This window comes from Miniopterus natalensis, chromosome 7, assembly GCF_054644295.1.
Source record: "Miniopterus natalensis isolate mMinNat1 chromosome 7, mMinNat1.hap1, whole genome shotgun sequence".
Classification (NCBI taxonomy): Eukaryota; Metazoa; Chordata; class Mammalia; order Chiroptera; family Miniopteridae; genus Miniopterus; species Miniopterus natalensis.
The window spans coordinates 77629850-77648188 of record NC_142087.1 but is presented as its reverse complement, the minus strand read 5'-3'; the positions used below and the strand labels follow the sequence as shown (position 1 = coordinate 77648188).

The 18339-nt window shown below is 49.1% G+C and overlaps 1 protein-coding gene across 7 annotated transcripts in view; it reads left to right on the top strand.

Annotated features, from left to right (window-relative positions):
- The first annotated feature begins 299 nt into the window (after nt 1-299).
- The window catches only part of BCAS1 (brain enriched myelin associated protein 1), a 63586-nt gene continuing 45546 nt past the window's right edge, over nt 300-18339 (top strand). For 6 of the 7 annotated variants that reach the window (XM_087818637.1, XM_087818634.1, XM_087818636.1 and 3 more), the window contains exons 1-3: nt 300-374; nt 2741-2810; nt 10978-11549. In XM_087818637.1, the coding sequence (XP_087674763.1) occupies nt 300-374; nt 2741-2810; nt 10978-11549 (717 nt within the window). Of the gene's footprint in view, nt 375-2728; nt 2811-10977; nt 11550-18339 lie in introns of all 7 variants that reach the window. The other variant, XM_087818632.1, reaches the window with a different exon arrangement.

The following is an 18339-nucleotide window of genomic DNA, read 5'->3' as shown; positions in this document are numbered from 1 at the left end:
AAAACTGTCAGTGTTGCTTTATAGTCATCCTAAAATCTCCTTGGTGTAAAAGCTGTGACTGAGAGGGAAGAAATGTCACCTACCCTGAAATGCAATGCAGCTGAAAACCGGGGCTGCATTTGACTCTAACTGTGGGATGACCACCTAAGACTTCTCACTCCCCCAAATAAACGCCAGCCGTTGTGATGACGCGCCCGTCACTTGTCAGGTCTGCACCTTCGCTTCCCTGGCAGGAGTTAGAGTTTGGTTTGTCTTGAATTTTAATTTCTCTCTCTTCTTTCTTCTCTATTGCAGGAACGATGGGTAACCAAATGAGCGTTCCTCAGAGAGCTGAGGACCAGGAGAATGATGCAGAAACAGACACTCACGAGGTAGTGCAGCCGCAGTCACTGGGTCACTAGCTGCTACGAGGCAGAGTGGGGGTGAGAGCCGAATAAATGGCCTGCTCAGCCTTCATCATAGAGACCCGCTCTTCCCACGGGTTGTCTTTGCATTCAAACCTCCAGAATCCATCACAGAGCTTGGCAGAACTGCAGGCTTCAGGGCCCCACCTGAGACACACCAAATCGGAAACTGCAGGGCTGGGATCCCAGGGATCCTGTGTCTTTAAGGACCCCCAAGGTGATTCCTCTGGAGCCAATTTGATACCTGCTCCCGGATGGGTTTGGACCAATGGTGCTCAGTGTGGGTGATTTTGCCCATCCCCACCAGGGGACACTTGGCGATGTCTGAAGACATTTCTGGTCATCACAACTCAGGCAGTGCTACTGGCCTAGTGGGTAGAGGACAGGGACTCTACTAAACATCCTACAGTGCACAGGACGGCCCCACAGCAAATGATCGGCCTACAGTGCACAGGACGGCCCCACAGCAAATGATCAGCCCAAATGTCAGTGTAACAAGGATGAGAGACCCAGGTGTAGATCAGTAGCTCACAGTCTTGGCTGCACACCAGGATCGCCTGGGAACCAGAGTCGCACCCTAGACCACTTGTATTAGAATGTGGGGGTGAGGGGGGTAAGAGCGGGCTCCCAAATTTTCAGAGCTCCTCACCTGTTGCATGCGCAGCCAAGGCCGGGTGTGGGGGGTCTACTAGTTTAGGAATGCGTCTTTGAGAAACTGCTCTGGAAGGCTGAGGTCAAGGGCACCCAAATGCCCTTCTTAGATCTTCTACGGCCAGGTAGCAGAAAGCCTGAATTCCCACCATCGGTGTTTCTGAGATCGGTTCAGTGTAAGACTTGGCAGCCAGTTAAACATGGAATCCCCCAGGAGGAAGATAAGCCCTGTGAACTAACATTGGTCATATCAGAGAGAGAATTCCCGCTCAGATGGAAGGCTGGGTTTGAAGAAGCAGCTGAACACTCATAGCAGGTGTCAGACCTGACTGTATATTTAATTACCTGGGACACTTTTAGAATTCCTGATGGCTAGCTCCGCAAGACCAACTAAAACATACCTCCGGGTGGGCCCGGTAGGTTCTCAAGCTGCCCAAATGATCCCAAGTCTGGGAGCCTCTAGCCTCCAGGGCTAGGCAGTCACAGTAAGCAAAGCAGTGTGGTGGGGCCCATGCAAGGGCTGCCGGCTCTGGCCAACATATACTAACAAGAGGCTCCAAGACTCTTATTTTCATTAGGAGTTGGAAAACAGTGTTGATGAAATCTCCTGACTTTTAAATATTGGCAACGGATCCCAAAATACTTTTTAAAATTCTGTGAGCCAAATAAATCAACTTTGCACACCAAGTATTGGCCCAGGAAAGCCAGCTGTAACCTCAGGGCCAAATGGTCATGTGGGTTTGATGTTTAGCTTTTTTGTGGCTTCTCGGTAGAGTTCATGATAAACCCAGAACATGGGCTTATTTTAAACAATGAAAACCATTATAAAAATATAAAGAAAGGAAAAGCCTTCCATATCCCCCAGGAGGTCCCCACCTTTAGAAAGCTTTAGTTTTTCATTTTCTCTGCACTTATTAACATGTATAATACTACTGAGAATTCACAAAATAAGACACAACATGCAAAGTACTTAGCATAAAAGTAACATTCAATTAATGTCAACTCTGGTATAATTTAGATGATTTTATTATTAAATGACATTATATACCATATTGTCTCTTCTGTGACTTTTTCTCTCCATGTGAGTGTATGTGTATGTGTGTCTGTATGTGTGTATGTACATACACACATACACATACATAAAATATTTTTTAATATCTGCAATAAATAGCAGAAGAGAAAAAAATCAGGGCAGCGGCCTAAAATTGAAAAAAGGCTGCAACGTGAGACGAGGGGGTGGGTGTGGAGCAGAGAAAAGCCACAGTGAACTTCCTGTGCTGACAGGTGTGTTGACTGAGGGCCGGGCTGAGGGCTGTGCCTGTGTGTGCAGGACAGTGTGGGGAGGCCAACCGCACAGGTTTCGAAATCTACGTGCTAAGTCATTGTTCCCCGCTGACCAGACAGGTGCCCCCGTTACCCTGGGCGGTCCATCCGCACCACGGGCCGCCCTGCCTGTGCCCGCGGGGCCCCCTAGCTAAGGTGCGGACGCGGGAGTATTCTCAGGATCCCAGGAATCCAGTCTTTAGGGTGGGATCAGGTGTTTCTGATAGAATGTTGGGGAGTTTCCAGAAACAGCCTTTAGATTAAGTTTAATTTGGGAAGAACCCCTGTGGCCCCGAGTTCTTCTGATTTTCCCAGAAGACCTGGCTGATATTGGCATGTGTTCTGTTCAGGTCGCGTCTAAGAGGGACTGTGCTCAAAACGGGATGCCGCCGGTGATGGTGTCAACGTACACCGTGCAACTCTACGACGATGGTCAGTGCCACGGGTGCTCCTCTTGGGCTGGGGCTGCTGATCTGCTTGTGCTGAAGTGAAATGGAAGGATGGAAGCCACAGGCTTACCTTGAAAACACTGGTGTCCATTTCCTGGGGCTGCCCTAACAAAGTGTCACAAACAGGTGGCTTAGGCCCCAGAAATGGATTGTGTCACAGTGCTGGAGGCCAGAAGTCCTAGCTCAGGGTGTGGGCAAGCAGGGCTCGTGCTTTCTGAGGACTATGTGGTGCCTCTGTCCAAGCTCCTGGTGGCCTCCAGGGTCCCTCGGCTTCTAGATGGCCTTCTGTGTCCCCACAGCATCTCCCTTCTATGCACCTGTCTCTGTGCCCAAATTTCCCCTTTGATAAGGAAACAGTAGCTCTGGATTGAGGCTCACCCTAGTTGGCCTCATCTTTACCTGGTCATCTGCCAATGAGGTCACAGGTACTGGAGGTTAGGGCTTCACCTTCTGCAGGGACACAATTCAACTCTTAACAAGTCTCGTCTCTTGTGATACGTGTGACCACTGGAGGAGGCCTCAGGTTCACGGCAGCTGAGATGAAAGCCGTGGAGTAAAAACACTTGGAGTGTGGCATTTGGCGTCAGACAGACTAGGTTATAATCCCTGCTCTGCAACTTACGTTTCAGTCTGGCTGCATCTGTAGCTGAAGAGCTGAGCCCTGTATCCGTGACTCTCGGAGCGGTCCTGGTCCAGCAGCACCCCATCATGGGGAACTGTGAGACCTGCAGATTCTGGGCCCCCAGCCAGACCCCCTGAGTCAGAAATGTTGGGGGCAGTGACCCCCGACCTGTTCTTACCAGCCTTCCAGGGACTTAGACTCGCCCTCAGAGCCCTGCATCGGAGACCCAGCAGGAGGCTAGGCATGGGGAGAGCTAGAATGCCTAGGAGACTCTACTCGGCTCCAGGCCTGGCTGCCCGGGGGAAATCCCTCTACAGATAAGAAGATATTTCAATGAAAGCCCAATTTTAGGAGTTTCAGATGAAATTTCCCAATTCAAAAATATCTAAACACTGCAGGCCAAACACCCAGCTGGCCGCATCGTAACTGCCAGCCTCGGCTACTGTAAAGTTCCTTTCCAACTTCACATTTCTTAACATAGTAGCTTTTTCTAAATCATCATCATCACCACCAGCTTGAAGCATTAAACATTTAAATCCTATAGCCAACTCTAAGTGTGTCTGCTTGGCTTCTGGGCTCACCAGGCATCCTGCCCACGAGAAGGTGTGCCCACGTGTGTGCCACAGGGAGGGACCGCGCAGGCTGGGTGTCGCCCGTGGTCGGTGCCCTTTCTGGCTCTGTTTTCTCCTCTTAAACCAATAAGCTGCCCGTGGGGTTGATTCAGGAGTTCTTTTTCAAATGACCTCTGAGAGGTACATTGACTCCAAGTGACTTAAAGTTCGAGTCCCTGAGTTGGCTGAGCAGAGGATGGGGTTCTGGAATGTAAAGATGGCCCCGAGGTCGTGCGCTCGCTGCAGGATGCGGGGCCCACTCGGCAATGACCACCGACCACAGGAGCGGCAGGCTCATTAGTTACAGAGCCCGTCCCTCGGGGCCAGCCCCGGGCGAGTCAGGAATCAGGTCAAATGTTCCCTAAATCGCACTTCTCATTTCCAGACTCTCCTGTTCTTCATTTTTCCTTTTCATTATTTGTCCACTTTTAAGTGACATGGGATGGGGTGGAACAGTACACGCGATACAGAATGAGTGGCAGGGAAAACACTCCCTTTGGCTGTGACTGCTCCCCAGCCCCAGCCCCATATGTCCTTTCTTAGACACAGGCACTCTTTACAGCTCCCTGTGGCCAGAGGTATCCCAAGCGTGGGTGTTTTTCGGACCTCCCCTGCCTCTCGCATCATTTCTAGAAAACACACGGGACACACTGTGCCTACGGTTGGATGCACCTGCTTTATCACTTACTGGCTGTCTCAGAAAACGTCGATGCCTGGGGAGTAGGTCATCGTGGGGACAAACGACCGCTGACTTAACCAGGTCCCCACTGAGAAGAGCTTAGGTTGTTCTAGTCTTTTGCCACAGTAACAGTGTGCTGCAAATAGTGTGCCTGCCTCCGAGGAATTATACTTGGGGGGCACGTCCTAGAAGTAGAAATCAGAGCTCGGGAGTTTGTGAACCTTTAAATATTGACATGTGTCACTAAACATCCTGCCAACAGGCGGCCAAATCAGGCTCCCACCAAAGACGTGTGTGCCATTCTCCACACCCTGGCCCCCTAAGGTGCCAGAGCTCTCCCTCTTTACTGTTGAGCAGGCGGAGGGCTAAGTCTCGTTGTGATTTTATTTGCTGGTATTTTACTATTTATGAGGCCGGACATCTTTTCATGCTTAAAAGCCAGCCTTGCTTCCCTTCTTGTGACCGGTCTGCTCATGACCAGTGCCCATTGTCCCCCCGGCTCCTGCCGTGTTCATGTTTGTTCCAACAGCTTCTTTTCCAGATTCGAGCTGTAATTCGCACACTGAAAGCTGCACCCTTGTAAAGTGTACAATTCGGTGCTTGTTCGTTTGTTCACCAGGTGGCACAACAATCCCCACAGTCCAATTCCAGAATGTTCCCAGCCGTCAGGGAGCAGCCCCTCAGCTGGCACTCCCGAGTGCCCTCCTCCAGCCCCCAGCCTCGAATCCCCTTCCCTTCTCTGCGGGTTTGCCGGTCCTGCACCTTTTGCACAAGCAGAACACGGGATGTGAGGCCGCGGGTACAGTCAAGTCCCCGACCGAACCCCGGTAGACGCGCCAGCACGGCCGGGCGCTGGGCGCGCAGCTGAATGGAGGCGGAGCACACCGCGGCCCGGGCTGCCAGTCGGTGGGGGGAAAGCAACCCCTGGACGAAGGAGACGATCCGGAGGCCGAGGGGTGCTCCGCAAAGCCACGGAGGGAAGGGCCAGGGGTCTTCCCCCAGGCCTGCCCCGCGGCCGGAGTGATGGCAGGTGGGCGTGGGGAGAAGCTCGGGGAAGCGTGGCCAGGTGGAAAGAGCCCCAGGGCAAAGGGCTTTGGGTGGGAACTAGGTTGGCGTGGCCACGGGTGACAGGAAGAACCGGGACAAGCCATGGTCCACGGTAGACCGTGGACGTGATCTTACTGTGGTGAGGCTCTCTTTGGATAGTTTTATGCAGGTAAATGGCATAATTAAATTTTTATTTTAAATGAACAAAAAAATCACTTATTTTCTAGATGTGAGAAACACGGGTTCTTTTTTTTCTCTTGTGCATAAGGGTGTGTTTTTTAATCTAATTATATTAACCAAACCATGTCTGCTTTGGTCATCTTTCCCCCCTGCCTGGCTCCTGTTCTTGCTTCTGCAACATGCTCCTAGGAGCTTGATTGAGCTTTGGGACCAGGCAAACATGAGTTCTAATCCCAACTCCACCACTGATGAGCTGGATGACGTCAGAAAAGTGATTCTACTCCTAAGAGCCTCAGTGTCCCCATCTGTAAAATGGGAGTGATGATAGTACCTAACTTGTAGATTTGCCATACTAACTCAATAAAACGCTTCTGGTTCCATATCGCACTTTATCATAATTTGGGGCACACAAGAAGCCCCATGAATACTCGGTGTCATTTTTAGCATCCTACCAAGAGAGAACTTCAGCTTTGGCACATGAGGCAAAACAGAAGATAACCCCTCCTCGGCAGTTCTGAATATTGTAATACAAACTGTGTGTATGTGTGTTTTCAGTATCTAATTAGAATTCTGATGAAGCAGCTTGCTTTGACTGAGACTTCTCGGTACTTGAAAATGAAACTTCTCTGGCCCAGGCTCTTAGATTTTTGAGGCTAAATTAATTCCTATCATTCCTTTTTTTTAAAGTCTTTCCAGAGCACTCAAGTTTGTAGGTGAAACCATTGGAATAATTCCTTGTTTTATGGCCGACGTTTAGGAATGTAGACTAGTCATTGTCGTAATAACACACAAATCTTACAAAACAGCTGATTTACCGAATATCCGCCACACACAACCTGCCGTGTTCAGCATCCTACCGGAAATATGTCATTCAATCCTTGCAATCACCCCTTGATGAAGGCACTGCTGCTTTCGCGCTCGTTTTATAATCAGATTGAGGCACAAAGATATGAAGCAACCTGGCCAGGTCACATATTTAATGAACCAGGAGTTCAGAGCTAAACCCAGGCCCTTCTGATCCACCATCTAAGTTCTTCGCCAGTGACACTGAGCTGCCCCTGGAAATAAATTCTCAGGTCCATGTTCAGATAAAACGACTTTCTTAAAAAGGGAAAAGACACACACAATACAAAATACCTTCTTGCACTGAAGAGACCCATCTTCCATCGCCCCCGACTCCCGGGGAGCTGCCGTCTGCGTTTACTCGATTCCGTTCCGTCTGCCCTAAGCTCTTGCACGTTTGTGCTCATGGAAAGGACTCTGCGCTTTGCCACCGGCTTGTCTGCTCTGTGACAGCACTTTCACTGCAACCAGGTCCAGGGTGGGCTCTCATAGGAACCGAAAGCTTAGCTCTGGTCACCTAGAAACATTTTCTTCTTCCGGGAATACGCAAGGATGGCGTGTAAACTACCCCTGTCTGCCCAAGTACAAAACCTGTGACTCCAATGGTTTTTATTTTATTTTTTATTGATTGATTTGAGAGAGAGAGGAAGGGAGACAGAGAGAAACATCGATCTGTTATTCCACTTATTTATGAATTCATTGGCTGATTCTTGTATGTAGCCTGACCAGGGCTCGAACCTGCAACCTTGGCGCATTGCTGCTCTAACCAACTGAGCTACCTGGCCAGGGCTCCAATGGGTTTTCTTCTGCTCACTCATACAGATTGGATGTGTGTGTGTGTGTATTTAAGTAATGTTTTAGAACATACTTGTTTTTAATGTTTATCTAAGGCAGGAGTGGGGAATGTCCAGCCAGAGGGAATGTCATGTGGTCTGGCCCTGCCAGGGCAACTGCAACTGGGACTCGAAATTCAATAAATCTAGGAGCTTTTTTCATAGCTAATTTTTAAGTTAATAACTTTGTATGGCCTGAGAATTATGTTATAAATATCCAAATGGCCCTTGGCAGAGAAAAAGATTCCCCACCCCTGATCTAAGGTCTCAAATGACTGTAATCTCTTTTCCCCAAGTGGATTTTTCCCTCCACTTTTACTGAGAAGATAAATGTTGGTGGGTGTTTTTTACTTCTATCCAGCTCCTTAGAACTCACTTTCTCCCATTTCATTCATTGCTAATAATTAATGCTCTCCTTCAAACTAGTGAAATAGGTATTGACCAAGCCCCTGAAATTTTCTCCAAGTCACTGAGTATGTACTTAATTTAAACTGGCATAAGTGAGGGGGGTAAAAAAGATTGTTAGCCCAGCAATGGTAAAGTCCGGCTTCAGGCACAGCTGGATCCAGGTGTTCAAATGCTATCCTTGGGCATCTGCTCCCTGGATCTTTTGGCTCTACTTTCACCTGTGTTTGTTCTCAGGCAAGCATTCCCCAAAGTGATGGCCAAGGCCACCAGCTCCAGATGTACTCCCTACTTGTTCGCCAACCCAAGCACAAAGAACAAAACTGTTCTAATAGTTCAGCAAAAGTCACAGGATTTCTTTTATTAGCCTTGCTTAGTCATATGCCCACCTGGGGGGTGAGCATTTTGGCAAGAGGAATAGAAGCTCCGGGCGATGGATGTGGGTATGCACTCACCCAAGTTTGGGGGCAAAGCTTCAGTGTCATGGATTGCCCCTTCTAAGAAGTGCTAGGTCTCACAAGTTATCTGATATCAAGAGCTATGGTTTGTACCTGCTGTAATCTCTAAATGCATTGAAGCCTTGCTCAGGCACCGGGATGCAGGAAATGCATCCTTTATCAAAGCAATATATTGGCACTTTTTAAAAAAATCTGTCCACGGGAAGATTTTTCTCAGAGATGTTTTCTGCGGCTCTAACACTCACTGGTTTCCAGCAGGAGAGTGAGGAGGGGAAATGACGGAAGGGGGTCAGTGGATGCTCTGGGTGTTTTGAAAAGCCCGTCCTCCTTTTGAATCTCTCCCTTTTTGTCAACTGTTTCCTCTTCTCCGGGCTCGGGCCACCCACAGTTCATTTCCGCTCACTCTGCCACGCCAGCCACTTGCTTGCTCCCGGCGCCCTGACACGCTCGCTCGGCTCTCACGTCCTATCCCGCACCACCAACCCCCCAGCCCTCCCTGAGATTAGCGCTGACCTGACTGTGAGCTCCTGGGCCACAGAGGGACGCTAAGAGCTGCAAGCTGTCGTCAGCATCCCCAGCCCATGCCCTGAGGTCCCAGCGTCCACGGAAACCCTGGTGCTTGCTGCTGCTCCCCGGTTCCTCTCTGCTCCTCAGGGTTCTGCACAAGAACCCAGCTCCCTCCCTCCCTCTCTCTCCCTCTCTCTCTCCCGCTCTCTCTCTCTCTCCATGTTTGTTCCTAACTCTAGACACTGGGAGATACTAGAGTCTGGCAAAAACAACTACTAACCAATGGATGTGTGTGTGCGTGTATGTGTGTGTGTATTTGTGTGTGTATATTTGCATGTGTGTACGTGTGTATGTGTGTGTGTATTTGTGTGTGTATGTATGTGTATTTATGTGTGTACATTTGTGTGTATTTGTGTGTGTATGTGTGTGTATTTGTGTGTGTTTGTGTGTGTATGTGTATTTGTGTGTGTACATTTGTGTGTGGTTGTGTGTGTATGCGTGTCTATTTGTGTGTGTGTGCATTCCTCGCTCCACGTTAATGAACCATGTGAGCAGACCAAAGGAGACCTCTATCTTCCCCTCTCTTCCTCTGCCTTCCCGCAACCAGATATTAAGGAGCGGCTGCCCACAGGTGCCTGAAGCCGATGCAGCGTGGACAAAGGCGTGGCAGAAACCTTAGAAAGAACCACTGTCCTGTGGACTCTCAAGGCCTACCCTGGGAAAGGCAGTGGGCCAGGTCCTTCACAAGAGTTTTCTCTTTTAAACGTCGCAACAACGCTGCACGGGAGTGACTATCATTCCCATTTTTCAAATGAGGAAATTCCAAAATTTTTAGTGACCTATCCAAGGTCATAAAACCTAGCAGGAGAAAATCTTGATCTTAACTGTGGTTCCAAAATGTATGGCATATCTTTTTTTCCTAAACATGGCACTGCTTTGTAAATGGGCCTAGAGAAGAAGGCAGAGGTCAAAGTGAAACAGACGAAGGCTGGCACAGTGTCCTCCTTGCAGGGGCGCCGTCTTGGACAGCTAACCCCACATGTCTGGTTCCACACGGGCCTGAGGTCTGATCTGCCATCCTGTGTGGACGTCTGCTCTTCCAGCCTTCAACGTAGAAACTTCATGAGTCTTCGATTTTAAAATCTTTTAGTACTCTCAACAGATTCCTAGCCATGACCTCCCTGGCTGTCCATGTTCTCACTCATGAGTCATGAGATTAGCTGACATTCGTGACATTTATGGGGCACTTACATTTATGGAGTATTCCAGGCACTATTCTATGTGCTCTAAAAATATTAGCTCATGTCATCTTCATAGCAAAGTGCCCCCCTTTACCAGACAGTTGAGACATGGGAAAGGTAAATAACCTGGATTCTAATAGACATCGAGCTCAGTGGTTTTCAAATGTGAGTCTTTTTTTCCACACACACCCCCGGCAGGGGACACTTGGCAATGTCTGGAGATACTTTTGGTTGTCGCAACTGGGGATGCTGCTGGCATCTGGTGGGTTGAGGCCAGGGATGCAGCTAAACACCCTACAGTGCACGAGACGGGCCCCCTAACAAAGAAGGGCCCGACCCAAATGCCGGGAGTCCCAGGGCTGAGCAGCCTCTTGTAGGTGTGGAGCCCAGGCTCCTAGCCGCTCCTGCCTCCCCATCGAAACCATGACAGCCTGCCTCCTACGGTTCCTGTGAAGTTGCTGGAAGGTGACTGACTCGGCCTCAGGGGTGCAGCTTCTGGCATGTACTTTCCAGCCATGAGCTTCCTCCTCACGGACTCCGTTCCTCTCTCCCGAGAAGAGCAGGGTCCGAGGGCATCTAGCTGCTTCTGCTGCGCCGGGTGACGGGGCACAACAGAGTCCCAGTGTGCACGGTGGCCTTTGTGTATAAGACGTTTGTAGTCCATTATCTGTCCTTGCGCTTCCTCGAGTGGCTGAATAACCGCTGTTTATGTTTGTGTTTACAGTCGATTTGGGCATAAGTGTCCAGGAAGACAGTGTGGCCACTTCTTCCCCCGGGACAGTGGAGACCAGCGCTGTCGCGGGTGCCAACGGAAAGAATCTTGGGAAAGAGGCCAATCCCCAGGCACCAGCTGCTAAATCGCGTTTTTTCTTGACTCTCTCTCGGCCTGTACCAGGGCGTACCGGAGACCGAGCCGGGGATTCATCCACCGAACCGGGGAAGCTGGACGTCAGCTCCAGCGCAGCCCCGGGGAACAAAGGCCCGAGTGACAGCATGGCCCTTCCGCCGGCAGCTGCACCGGGGCCCGGCCCAGATAAAACCCCCGGCCGGACCCCCGCCGACCACCAGGGCTTCTCTGCCACTTTGGGGCCCGCACCTCCGCCACCTGGGTCAGGGGGAGCAGCCCCCTCCAAGCCTAAGGACTCCAGCTTTTTTGACAAACTCTTCAAACTGGACAAGGGACAGGAAAAGGCTCCCACTGTCGGCCACCTGGAAGCCAGGAGTGTGGCACCCCAAGGCCAGGCCGACGACCTCCCCGGATTCCCCGGGCAGTCCCACGATGCCCCAGCGGAGAGGGTAAGTGCTGGCAGGGGACGGCCGTTTTGTTCTTGATGCAAGCTCAGTGCGCCTCGCTGGGGAAGACGATGGCACGTAGGTCCCTCTGCAGTCACCCAGGGGTCCTGACTGGGTGTCAGGCCCTCGACCCCCTGGAACAAACGGCTCATTGTAGACACGTGCCTCCCGGTGTGTCGTGGGCAGAAACATCTGTTCGCAGAACAGCCACAGCTGCGGCGTCTGTTTTCTGTAAGAGGCCAGAGGAGGTGAGTTACACGCAGATGGATCCGTCCTTCCATTTATCAAAGGAAGCAGGACGGGTTGTGTCTGTGATCAGTGGAGTCCAGGGGGAAGGGCATTCGCAGAATAAAAATGGTTCCTCAGAGACTTAACTACCTGCCAGGTCTCCGCAGCCTGTCTCGCATACGGTGCATGTATAGGTTTTCCTTGGGACACATCTTGTTTCTTGCTTTTAACAGCCTGCGTTGATCTGGAACTATCTTTTGCAGTAAAGGGTAGGTTTAAATAAAGAGCTTTTACAGCTCTGGATGGACTCTCTTATGTACTAATTATTTTCCAACAGCCTGGGGGAATACCTTTGTAAAAACTAGATTTTTTTTTTTAAGGAGGCACCCAGAATTCATTTTTTCTTGACATTTTCTTGGCCTGTACAAAGAAAGGCAAGTTCTTTCTATCTTAAAAATATCATTTGCCTTGAACCATGAAGATATTTGTTTGTGTTCAGGGCGGAGAAAAGAGATCCTTAAATGAAGAAGGAAATAAAAATGAATCCATTGTATTTTAAGGCACTTGTTTCTTCAGTTAATGGACTTTTAAATAATAGTATTTTTCAAACTTTGGGATTCAGTCAAGTGCCTCTGGTTGAGGTTAGAACCAGGAAAAAATTAGACAGGCTGAGTCTTTTATTATATAGTTATGTGTCATGACTGTCAATATATTTTCCTTAATAACAGCCAACTGCACGGCCAAGTTGCTAATAACACCGGCCGCCATTTATTGAGCTCTTACTATATGTCAGGCTCTGTTCTAAATACTGTACATAGATTGTGTCGCATTACTCTGTGGTTTCAATGCATCTAGGTTAGTGTCAAGAATTATACTGTAAATATTAAACACCAGCTAAAAATCCTGAACAGTTAAAATTGGGGAAAGATCTTTAGGCTTGTGTGTTTAGGTTCTTGCTCTCAGCATTCTCTCTGGTCCTGTAAAATTTGAGTCCAAGAAATGCGATATTCAAATTTTCCTTCAAAAGTTTAAAAAATTGCCCTTCAGATGCCCACTTCCCCAAATGCACCAGTTCAGGAGCCAATTGAATTTCTTTTTGTATGATTCGAAGTAAGTCTTTCAACGCATCCAGGCATCACATCTTTGCCAAGTGTGACACAGCCAGGCACAGGGGAGGCCAGGCCACAGTGGTGGATAGGACAGAGTGTCCCTGTCCCCAGCGAATGTGCAGTCCCGCAGAGAAGAGGTATACAGACCCCACACATACTATGCAAGGTGGCGGGTGCTGTGCTGTGGGAGGCACGTGTTGGAGAGGGTGCCCAGACACGGGAGAATTAGCCTCGCTGGCCCAGGGGACAGTCCCTCACTGTATGTCCCTGCAGCAGATAGTGACTTGTCTCGGGGCTATAAACTGGCCACCAATATTCATGAATATTTGAGAAGCTATGTACTACTTTACTCTGAGTGGGGAAACTGATTGAATTCTCATTATTGGCCATGGGTTCCAAAGGCCATTCTGAGCTTGTGATTCATTGAACAGTCACGTTTTGTTCACATGGGCGTCGGATGTCAACCCATTGCCTGACTTAGGAAAAGACTGAGTTAGCTGGGGCAAGACCCATCTTTGGACGGGTGTCAGTGACTTATCCAAATCCCCGTGAACCAGTTCAGCATCTGATAACCAAGCCTCGCCGCATGCATTTCACCATGAGACCCCAACACGCTTCTACTTTAAGAGAAGAGCAGAGAAGTTTTAGAGCTGTGCCTCATCAACCAGCTTTCTTCTTCACTGAAGACTCTTAGGGGAAGCGCCTCAGTTTGAGTGGAATGGGTTTCAAAACGAAATCGGAGTCAGAAGATAAGGGCTTATGTTGGGAGCGTGGAAGTTATAGTAACCTCTCAGAAGTCCCCCAAATTGTAATCTGTCTTCCTTTCGAAGTGAGTTAGCACCCTCAGGTTCACTAACAGAATTTGCATCTGTTTTGTGACCCTGCCAATATCCATTCTTTGCCAGTCGTATCATTGGAATCAGATACCACTCGGTACTCTGCATGGAAAATGCAGGCATGTCCTGAAATAGCCATTCATTTTTTTCCTTCACTCTGTGAACTTAGGGGTATGTAAATACATATGTCTGCAAAGATCTTTCACCAAAAAACAGCCTGCTGATTGTTAAGGTTTCTCATCTGATTCTGGCTGCACCACTGTGTATCTGGAGCCACACACAAAAAAAATCAATTGTTCTATTAAGTGTAATGAGAGAACCCAGCCCTGAGAAAGTAACGAGAGTAAAACTCCTCGATCAATGGCCTTCTTGGTGGGAGTAGCGTGTTGTGCACAGACGCCCGTCAATGTATTGATTCAGGGCTCCCGGAGCAGGCCAAGCCCCCTCAGCCCTTCAGCTCCCCCCCCCCCCCCGCGGCCCTGCCCCCAGCCCCTCGCTGGCTCGGAATTCCAGCCGCAAACCCGCAGAGCCGTGAACTGGGGGGAAGATGCCGCCATTTCATCCTGGGGGGAAACACAAATCTTCAGTGTTTTCAGAACGACAATCTGATTTTTGTGCCTCATAAAACTACATTCAGGGCAGAGCAGAATTAAAACAAGGCCAGAATTCATGAACAAATGCAGCATTTACTATGTAGGCCAAAGAAAAGATAAATTATATGCCTGGGAGGTTTCACTGAGCTCCGATTCACAAGAACCGGCATGTTGGCAAGGGTGAGATTTGTGTGTTTTTTTAATTTTTCTCTCTTCTCAACAACTGAACCAGAGCTGTAAGATATGCATTGAAGATTCATCACACACACAACACACACACACACACACAAAGAAAATTTGACATTTACTGGTTCACACACACAGACACACACAGACACACACAGAGACACGCACACAGAGACACACACAGACAGACACACAGACACACACAGAGACACGCACACAGAGACACACACAGACAGACACACAGACACACACAGAGACACGCACACAGAGACACACACAGACAGACACACAGACACACACTAAATCTCTGTCGTCAGCCAGACTTCCAAAAGCGTCCTTGTGCTGGGGGCAGGAGAATGGGCCTCGAGTGCCGTCCAGCACCGATGCGTGAGGTGTAAACAGGAATATTCCTTTCCTTTTCAAAGGTTAGTTAAAGTCTGCAACTGTTGCTCCAACACCCACCTGTGCCAGGCCCCTAGGAGAGAAGTCACCCCCCCGCCCCGCAGAGGTGGCGCATTTGGTGAGGGGCGCGGCTCCCCACAGGAGGCGCACTCGCGTCCCCCGCAGGTGTGTTCCCACGGCAGGCGGGAAGCAAACTCAGTGGCTTTGCCGCCGCCTCTTATCTTCTGTCTTGAACATGCCCCTTCCAGGCTTTTGTCCTCTGAAAAAGTGCCCTTGTCAAAGTTGCGGCCGCGTGGCCCCTCCCGCCCCTCGCCGGGCTGCGGGTGAGACGCGTCTGGCCTTCCCCGCCTCTGGCCAGTCGCCCCGACGCGGGTCCTTCCTCTCCCTTTGGCCTCCCCAGCTGGGCTCCAGGGCCTCGGCCACCGGCTGCTGTCCCTTCGTCCCCTGCGCTGGGCCTTCCCTCCAGCTCTCCGCCGCCTTCCCTCGCCGCCTTACTGCCTTGGAAAGCGCCCCTGGGCCCGAGGCCTTGGCCACAGGCGCCTGCTGCCCAGGCCTGGACGGTGCCCGCAGCCTCGCTCCCCCCGCAGTCCAGGCTGAACTCTCCGCGCCTCTTCCGCACGCCGCCCGACCTACATCTCCATCTGAGCGCTCAGGGGCGGCTCAGCCTCCGTCTGTCCAAAACCACAACCACAAAGTGCCTGCGTGCTCAGCGCACCGGCTTCCTGTCCCAGGGAACGGCGACTGCCATTTAGGATTGGGTCGAGAGAACCGAGATCTTTGATAAAACCGTCAGGCCAAACGGAAGCATTGCAGCCAGGGAGCCCAGGTTTCAACTCTGCCTGTCGCCTACTGGCTGTGTGACCTTGTGCGAGTGACTTAACCTCTCTGAGCCTCAGTTTCCTCATCTGTAAAATGGGGATAGGAGCAGGATCCAGCACATTCTCCCATGATTCATGCTTGTGAAAATTAAATAAGTCATGGAAAGTACTTAACATAGAGATACCGCATTTTGAGAAAAAGGAAGTTTAGCTATTATTAGGATGTTGCTTTTTCTCCCTGTCACTCCTCATTTTAGTCTCTTTAGTCTTCCTTTCCATAGCCCTCAACTCACAGAGGCAGCACAGTTGAATCTAATTGGAAAGCTACATAACCAAAGATGCAACTTGGGTTTTAAAAAGTATGGGAGTTGTAAAATTACTTGAGAAACAATAGAATTTAAGCCCCATACCCACAGGGCCCCGTTTCTTAGTCTGACCTTGAAGGGTCTCTGCACCCTTCCCTCTGTTTTTCCAAGTGTATTGCCCACTGTTCCCTTCCATTTCTCCCGTCAGCATGGCCAGCCTAGGCCCGTGGCAGATGCCTGCTGCTTCCCCGGATTTCCTCCACCTGTATCTCTTTCTGTGTTTATGAAAAAGTTACCTCGCCTTCCAGTGCCAAGTTCATGAAGCTGACAGATGCCCCCACTCCTGGTGGGTTCTGAAGACAGGAATCCCTCTGGTGATTTTTTATATGCTGTATCTTAAGTCAAATTCTGTGATATAATCACTTTGAAGGAATCATCCCATGAAAACATCAAAACTCACAAGGGGATTTCCGTGTTTTTAGCATTTGGGACATGAAATCAAAGCCTCAGAGAAACCAACTCACTTATTCCAAGTTTCACAGCTAGAAAAGAATTGTCTAACTCCACACTTATCCTGCTCAGCATTATGTTTTTACCACTTATTTAAAAGGTGTGCAATAAGGGTGCAACTAGGAAAAGTGTAATACTGTTCAGTGGAGCAAGTGCTATTCAAAAATGTTGGTGAGTGGAAATCGGAAATGCCAAGTTCATCTCAAATTAAAAATCATTTTTAAAAAAATAATCACCTGATTCCAACATTAGAAGGCCAAGTGATTATCACCTGTGTTTTTTACTTTGTTTTGTTTACCTTCGAGCCACAAGGCCATGCCACAGTGGCTTCGCTAGCGAGGAGATCGTGCTGTTTCTTACACATGATAAGAATTCTAGAGGGAGGGCGCCTGAGGTCGGTTCAGTATCGTCGAGGCCCCGGGAGCCCGTTCCTTCGTCCCCGGCGTCCTGCGTGGGTTGGCTCGGCCCACGGGGTTGGTCCTGTGGTTTTCAGGTGGCTGTCCTAGCTGCAGGTTGTACGTCAGCACAGTGTCCTATCGAACGACAGGGGTTTCCTCAGACTCACCCAGGGGCCACGCTGAGGCACCAGTCTCTGTTTAAGTAGAAGGGAGGCTTGGAAAGTTCCTCAGCAGAAAGTAGGCTCTGCCTGCAAAGATGATAGAAATCAGATACTTTTTTCCTACCCAACTTTATATCAGGAAATCATGAAGGGAATGAAACCGGTAGATGCTGCTACAATATCATTTACTTAAATGCACGATTGCACTGAGAACTTGACTATGACTCGCCGTAAGAAGCAGCTTTCATATCTTGACCACATATACATACATGTACATACATGAAACAAAGAATTCACAAAGCAATACTACTTGTACAGCTCATAGCACAGGCTGGTATTTTCTACTATTTTCTGTTCTATTTTGTTGGATGGTAGTTTTGACCCACTAAATTATTTCCCAATCCACCAAGCGTCACAATCTGAAGTTTGAAAAACTCTACTCTCCCACGATCACCTTTTCTCATCTATAGAGACAGTGGTCTTGAGGGGTTTGACTTCCTTACGCGCCTAGGTGTTCCCGTGCCCAGCACACGCCCACGGGCAGTAACGTTTCATAGACGGCCTGGCCAGGAAAGGTGACGCCTATGTTACAACTTCTCAAAGGACGCTGGAACGGATTATTGTATTTTGCCATGAGTTTGTAAAATAAATTTTGAATTAATTGTCCTTTTCATGTTTTCCAATCTGATTCCCTCCTGCCAGGGCTATAATAACAGCCCTAATTTATTGAGAGTTTACTAACTCACAGAGGGGTGAAGTAACTCGTATAGAATCACACGGAAAAAGCCCACATGCTTAGCCTCTGTGCCTATAAGTTCAAAAAGAGGGAACACTTGAACCTTTTGGGACACCTAATAGATGTTAAAAATTTCTGGAGCTAGTACTTCCCAAACTGACGTCCTGTGAAACCTCAGTCCAATGAGATCAGCCTAGAAATAGGGCTCCATCATCAAATAGTTTTGTAAAATACTACTTGCTTTATACTCTCTCCTGAAGGTTCACAATGGACACCAGCCTACTAAAGGCTCTGAGAAGTCCTGTAGCAAGCCCACCTGCTTCACTTTGTTTAACTGTTTCTCAAATGTAATTGTCCATATAACTATCAGTTGTCTAACAAGTCAAGCATTTCTTCCAAGGAACAATTCTTCTAAGAAACGCTGAGTTAGGCATTAGACCAAAGTTGGACAATGGTTATATTTGACCTATACAGTGCGTTAAATAATATTTTAATTAATTGATAATATTTT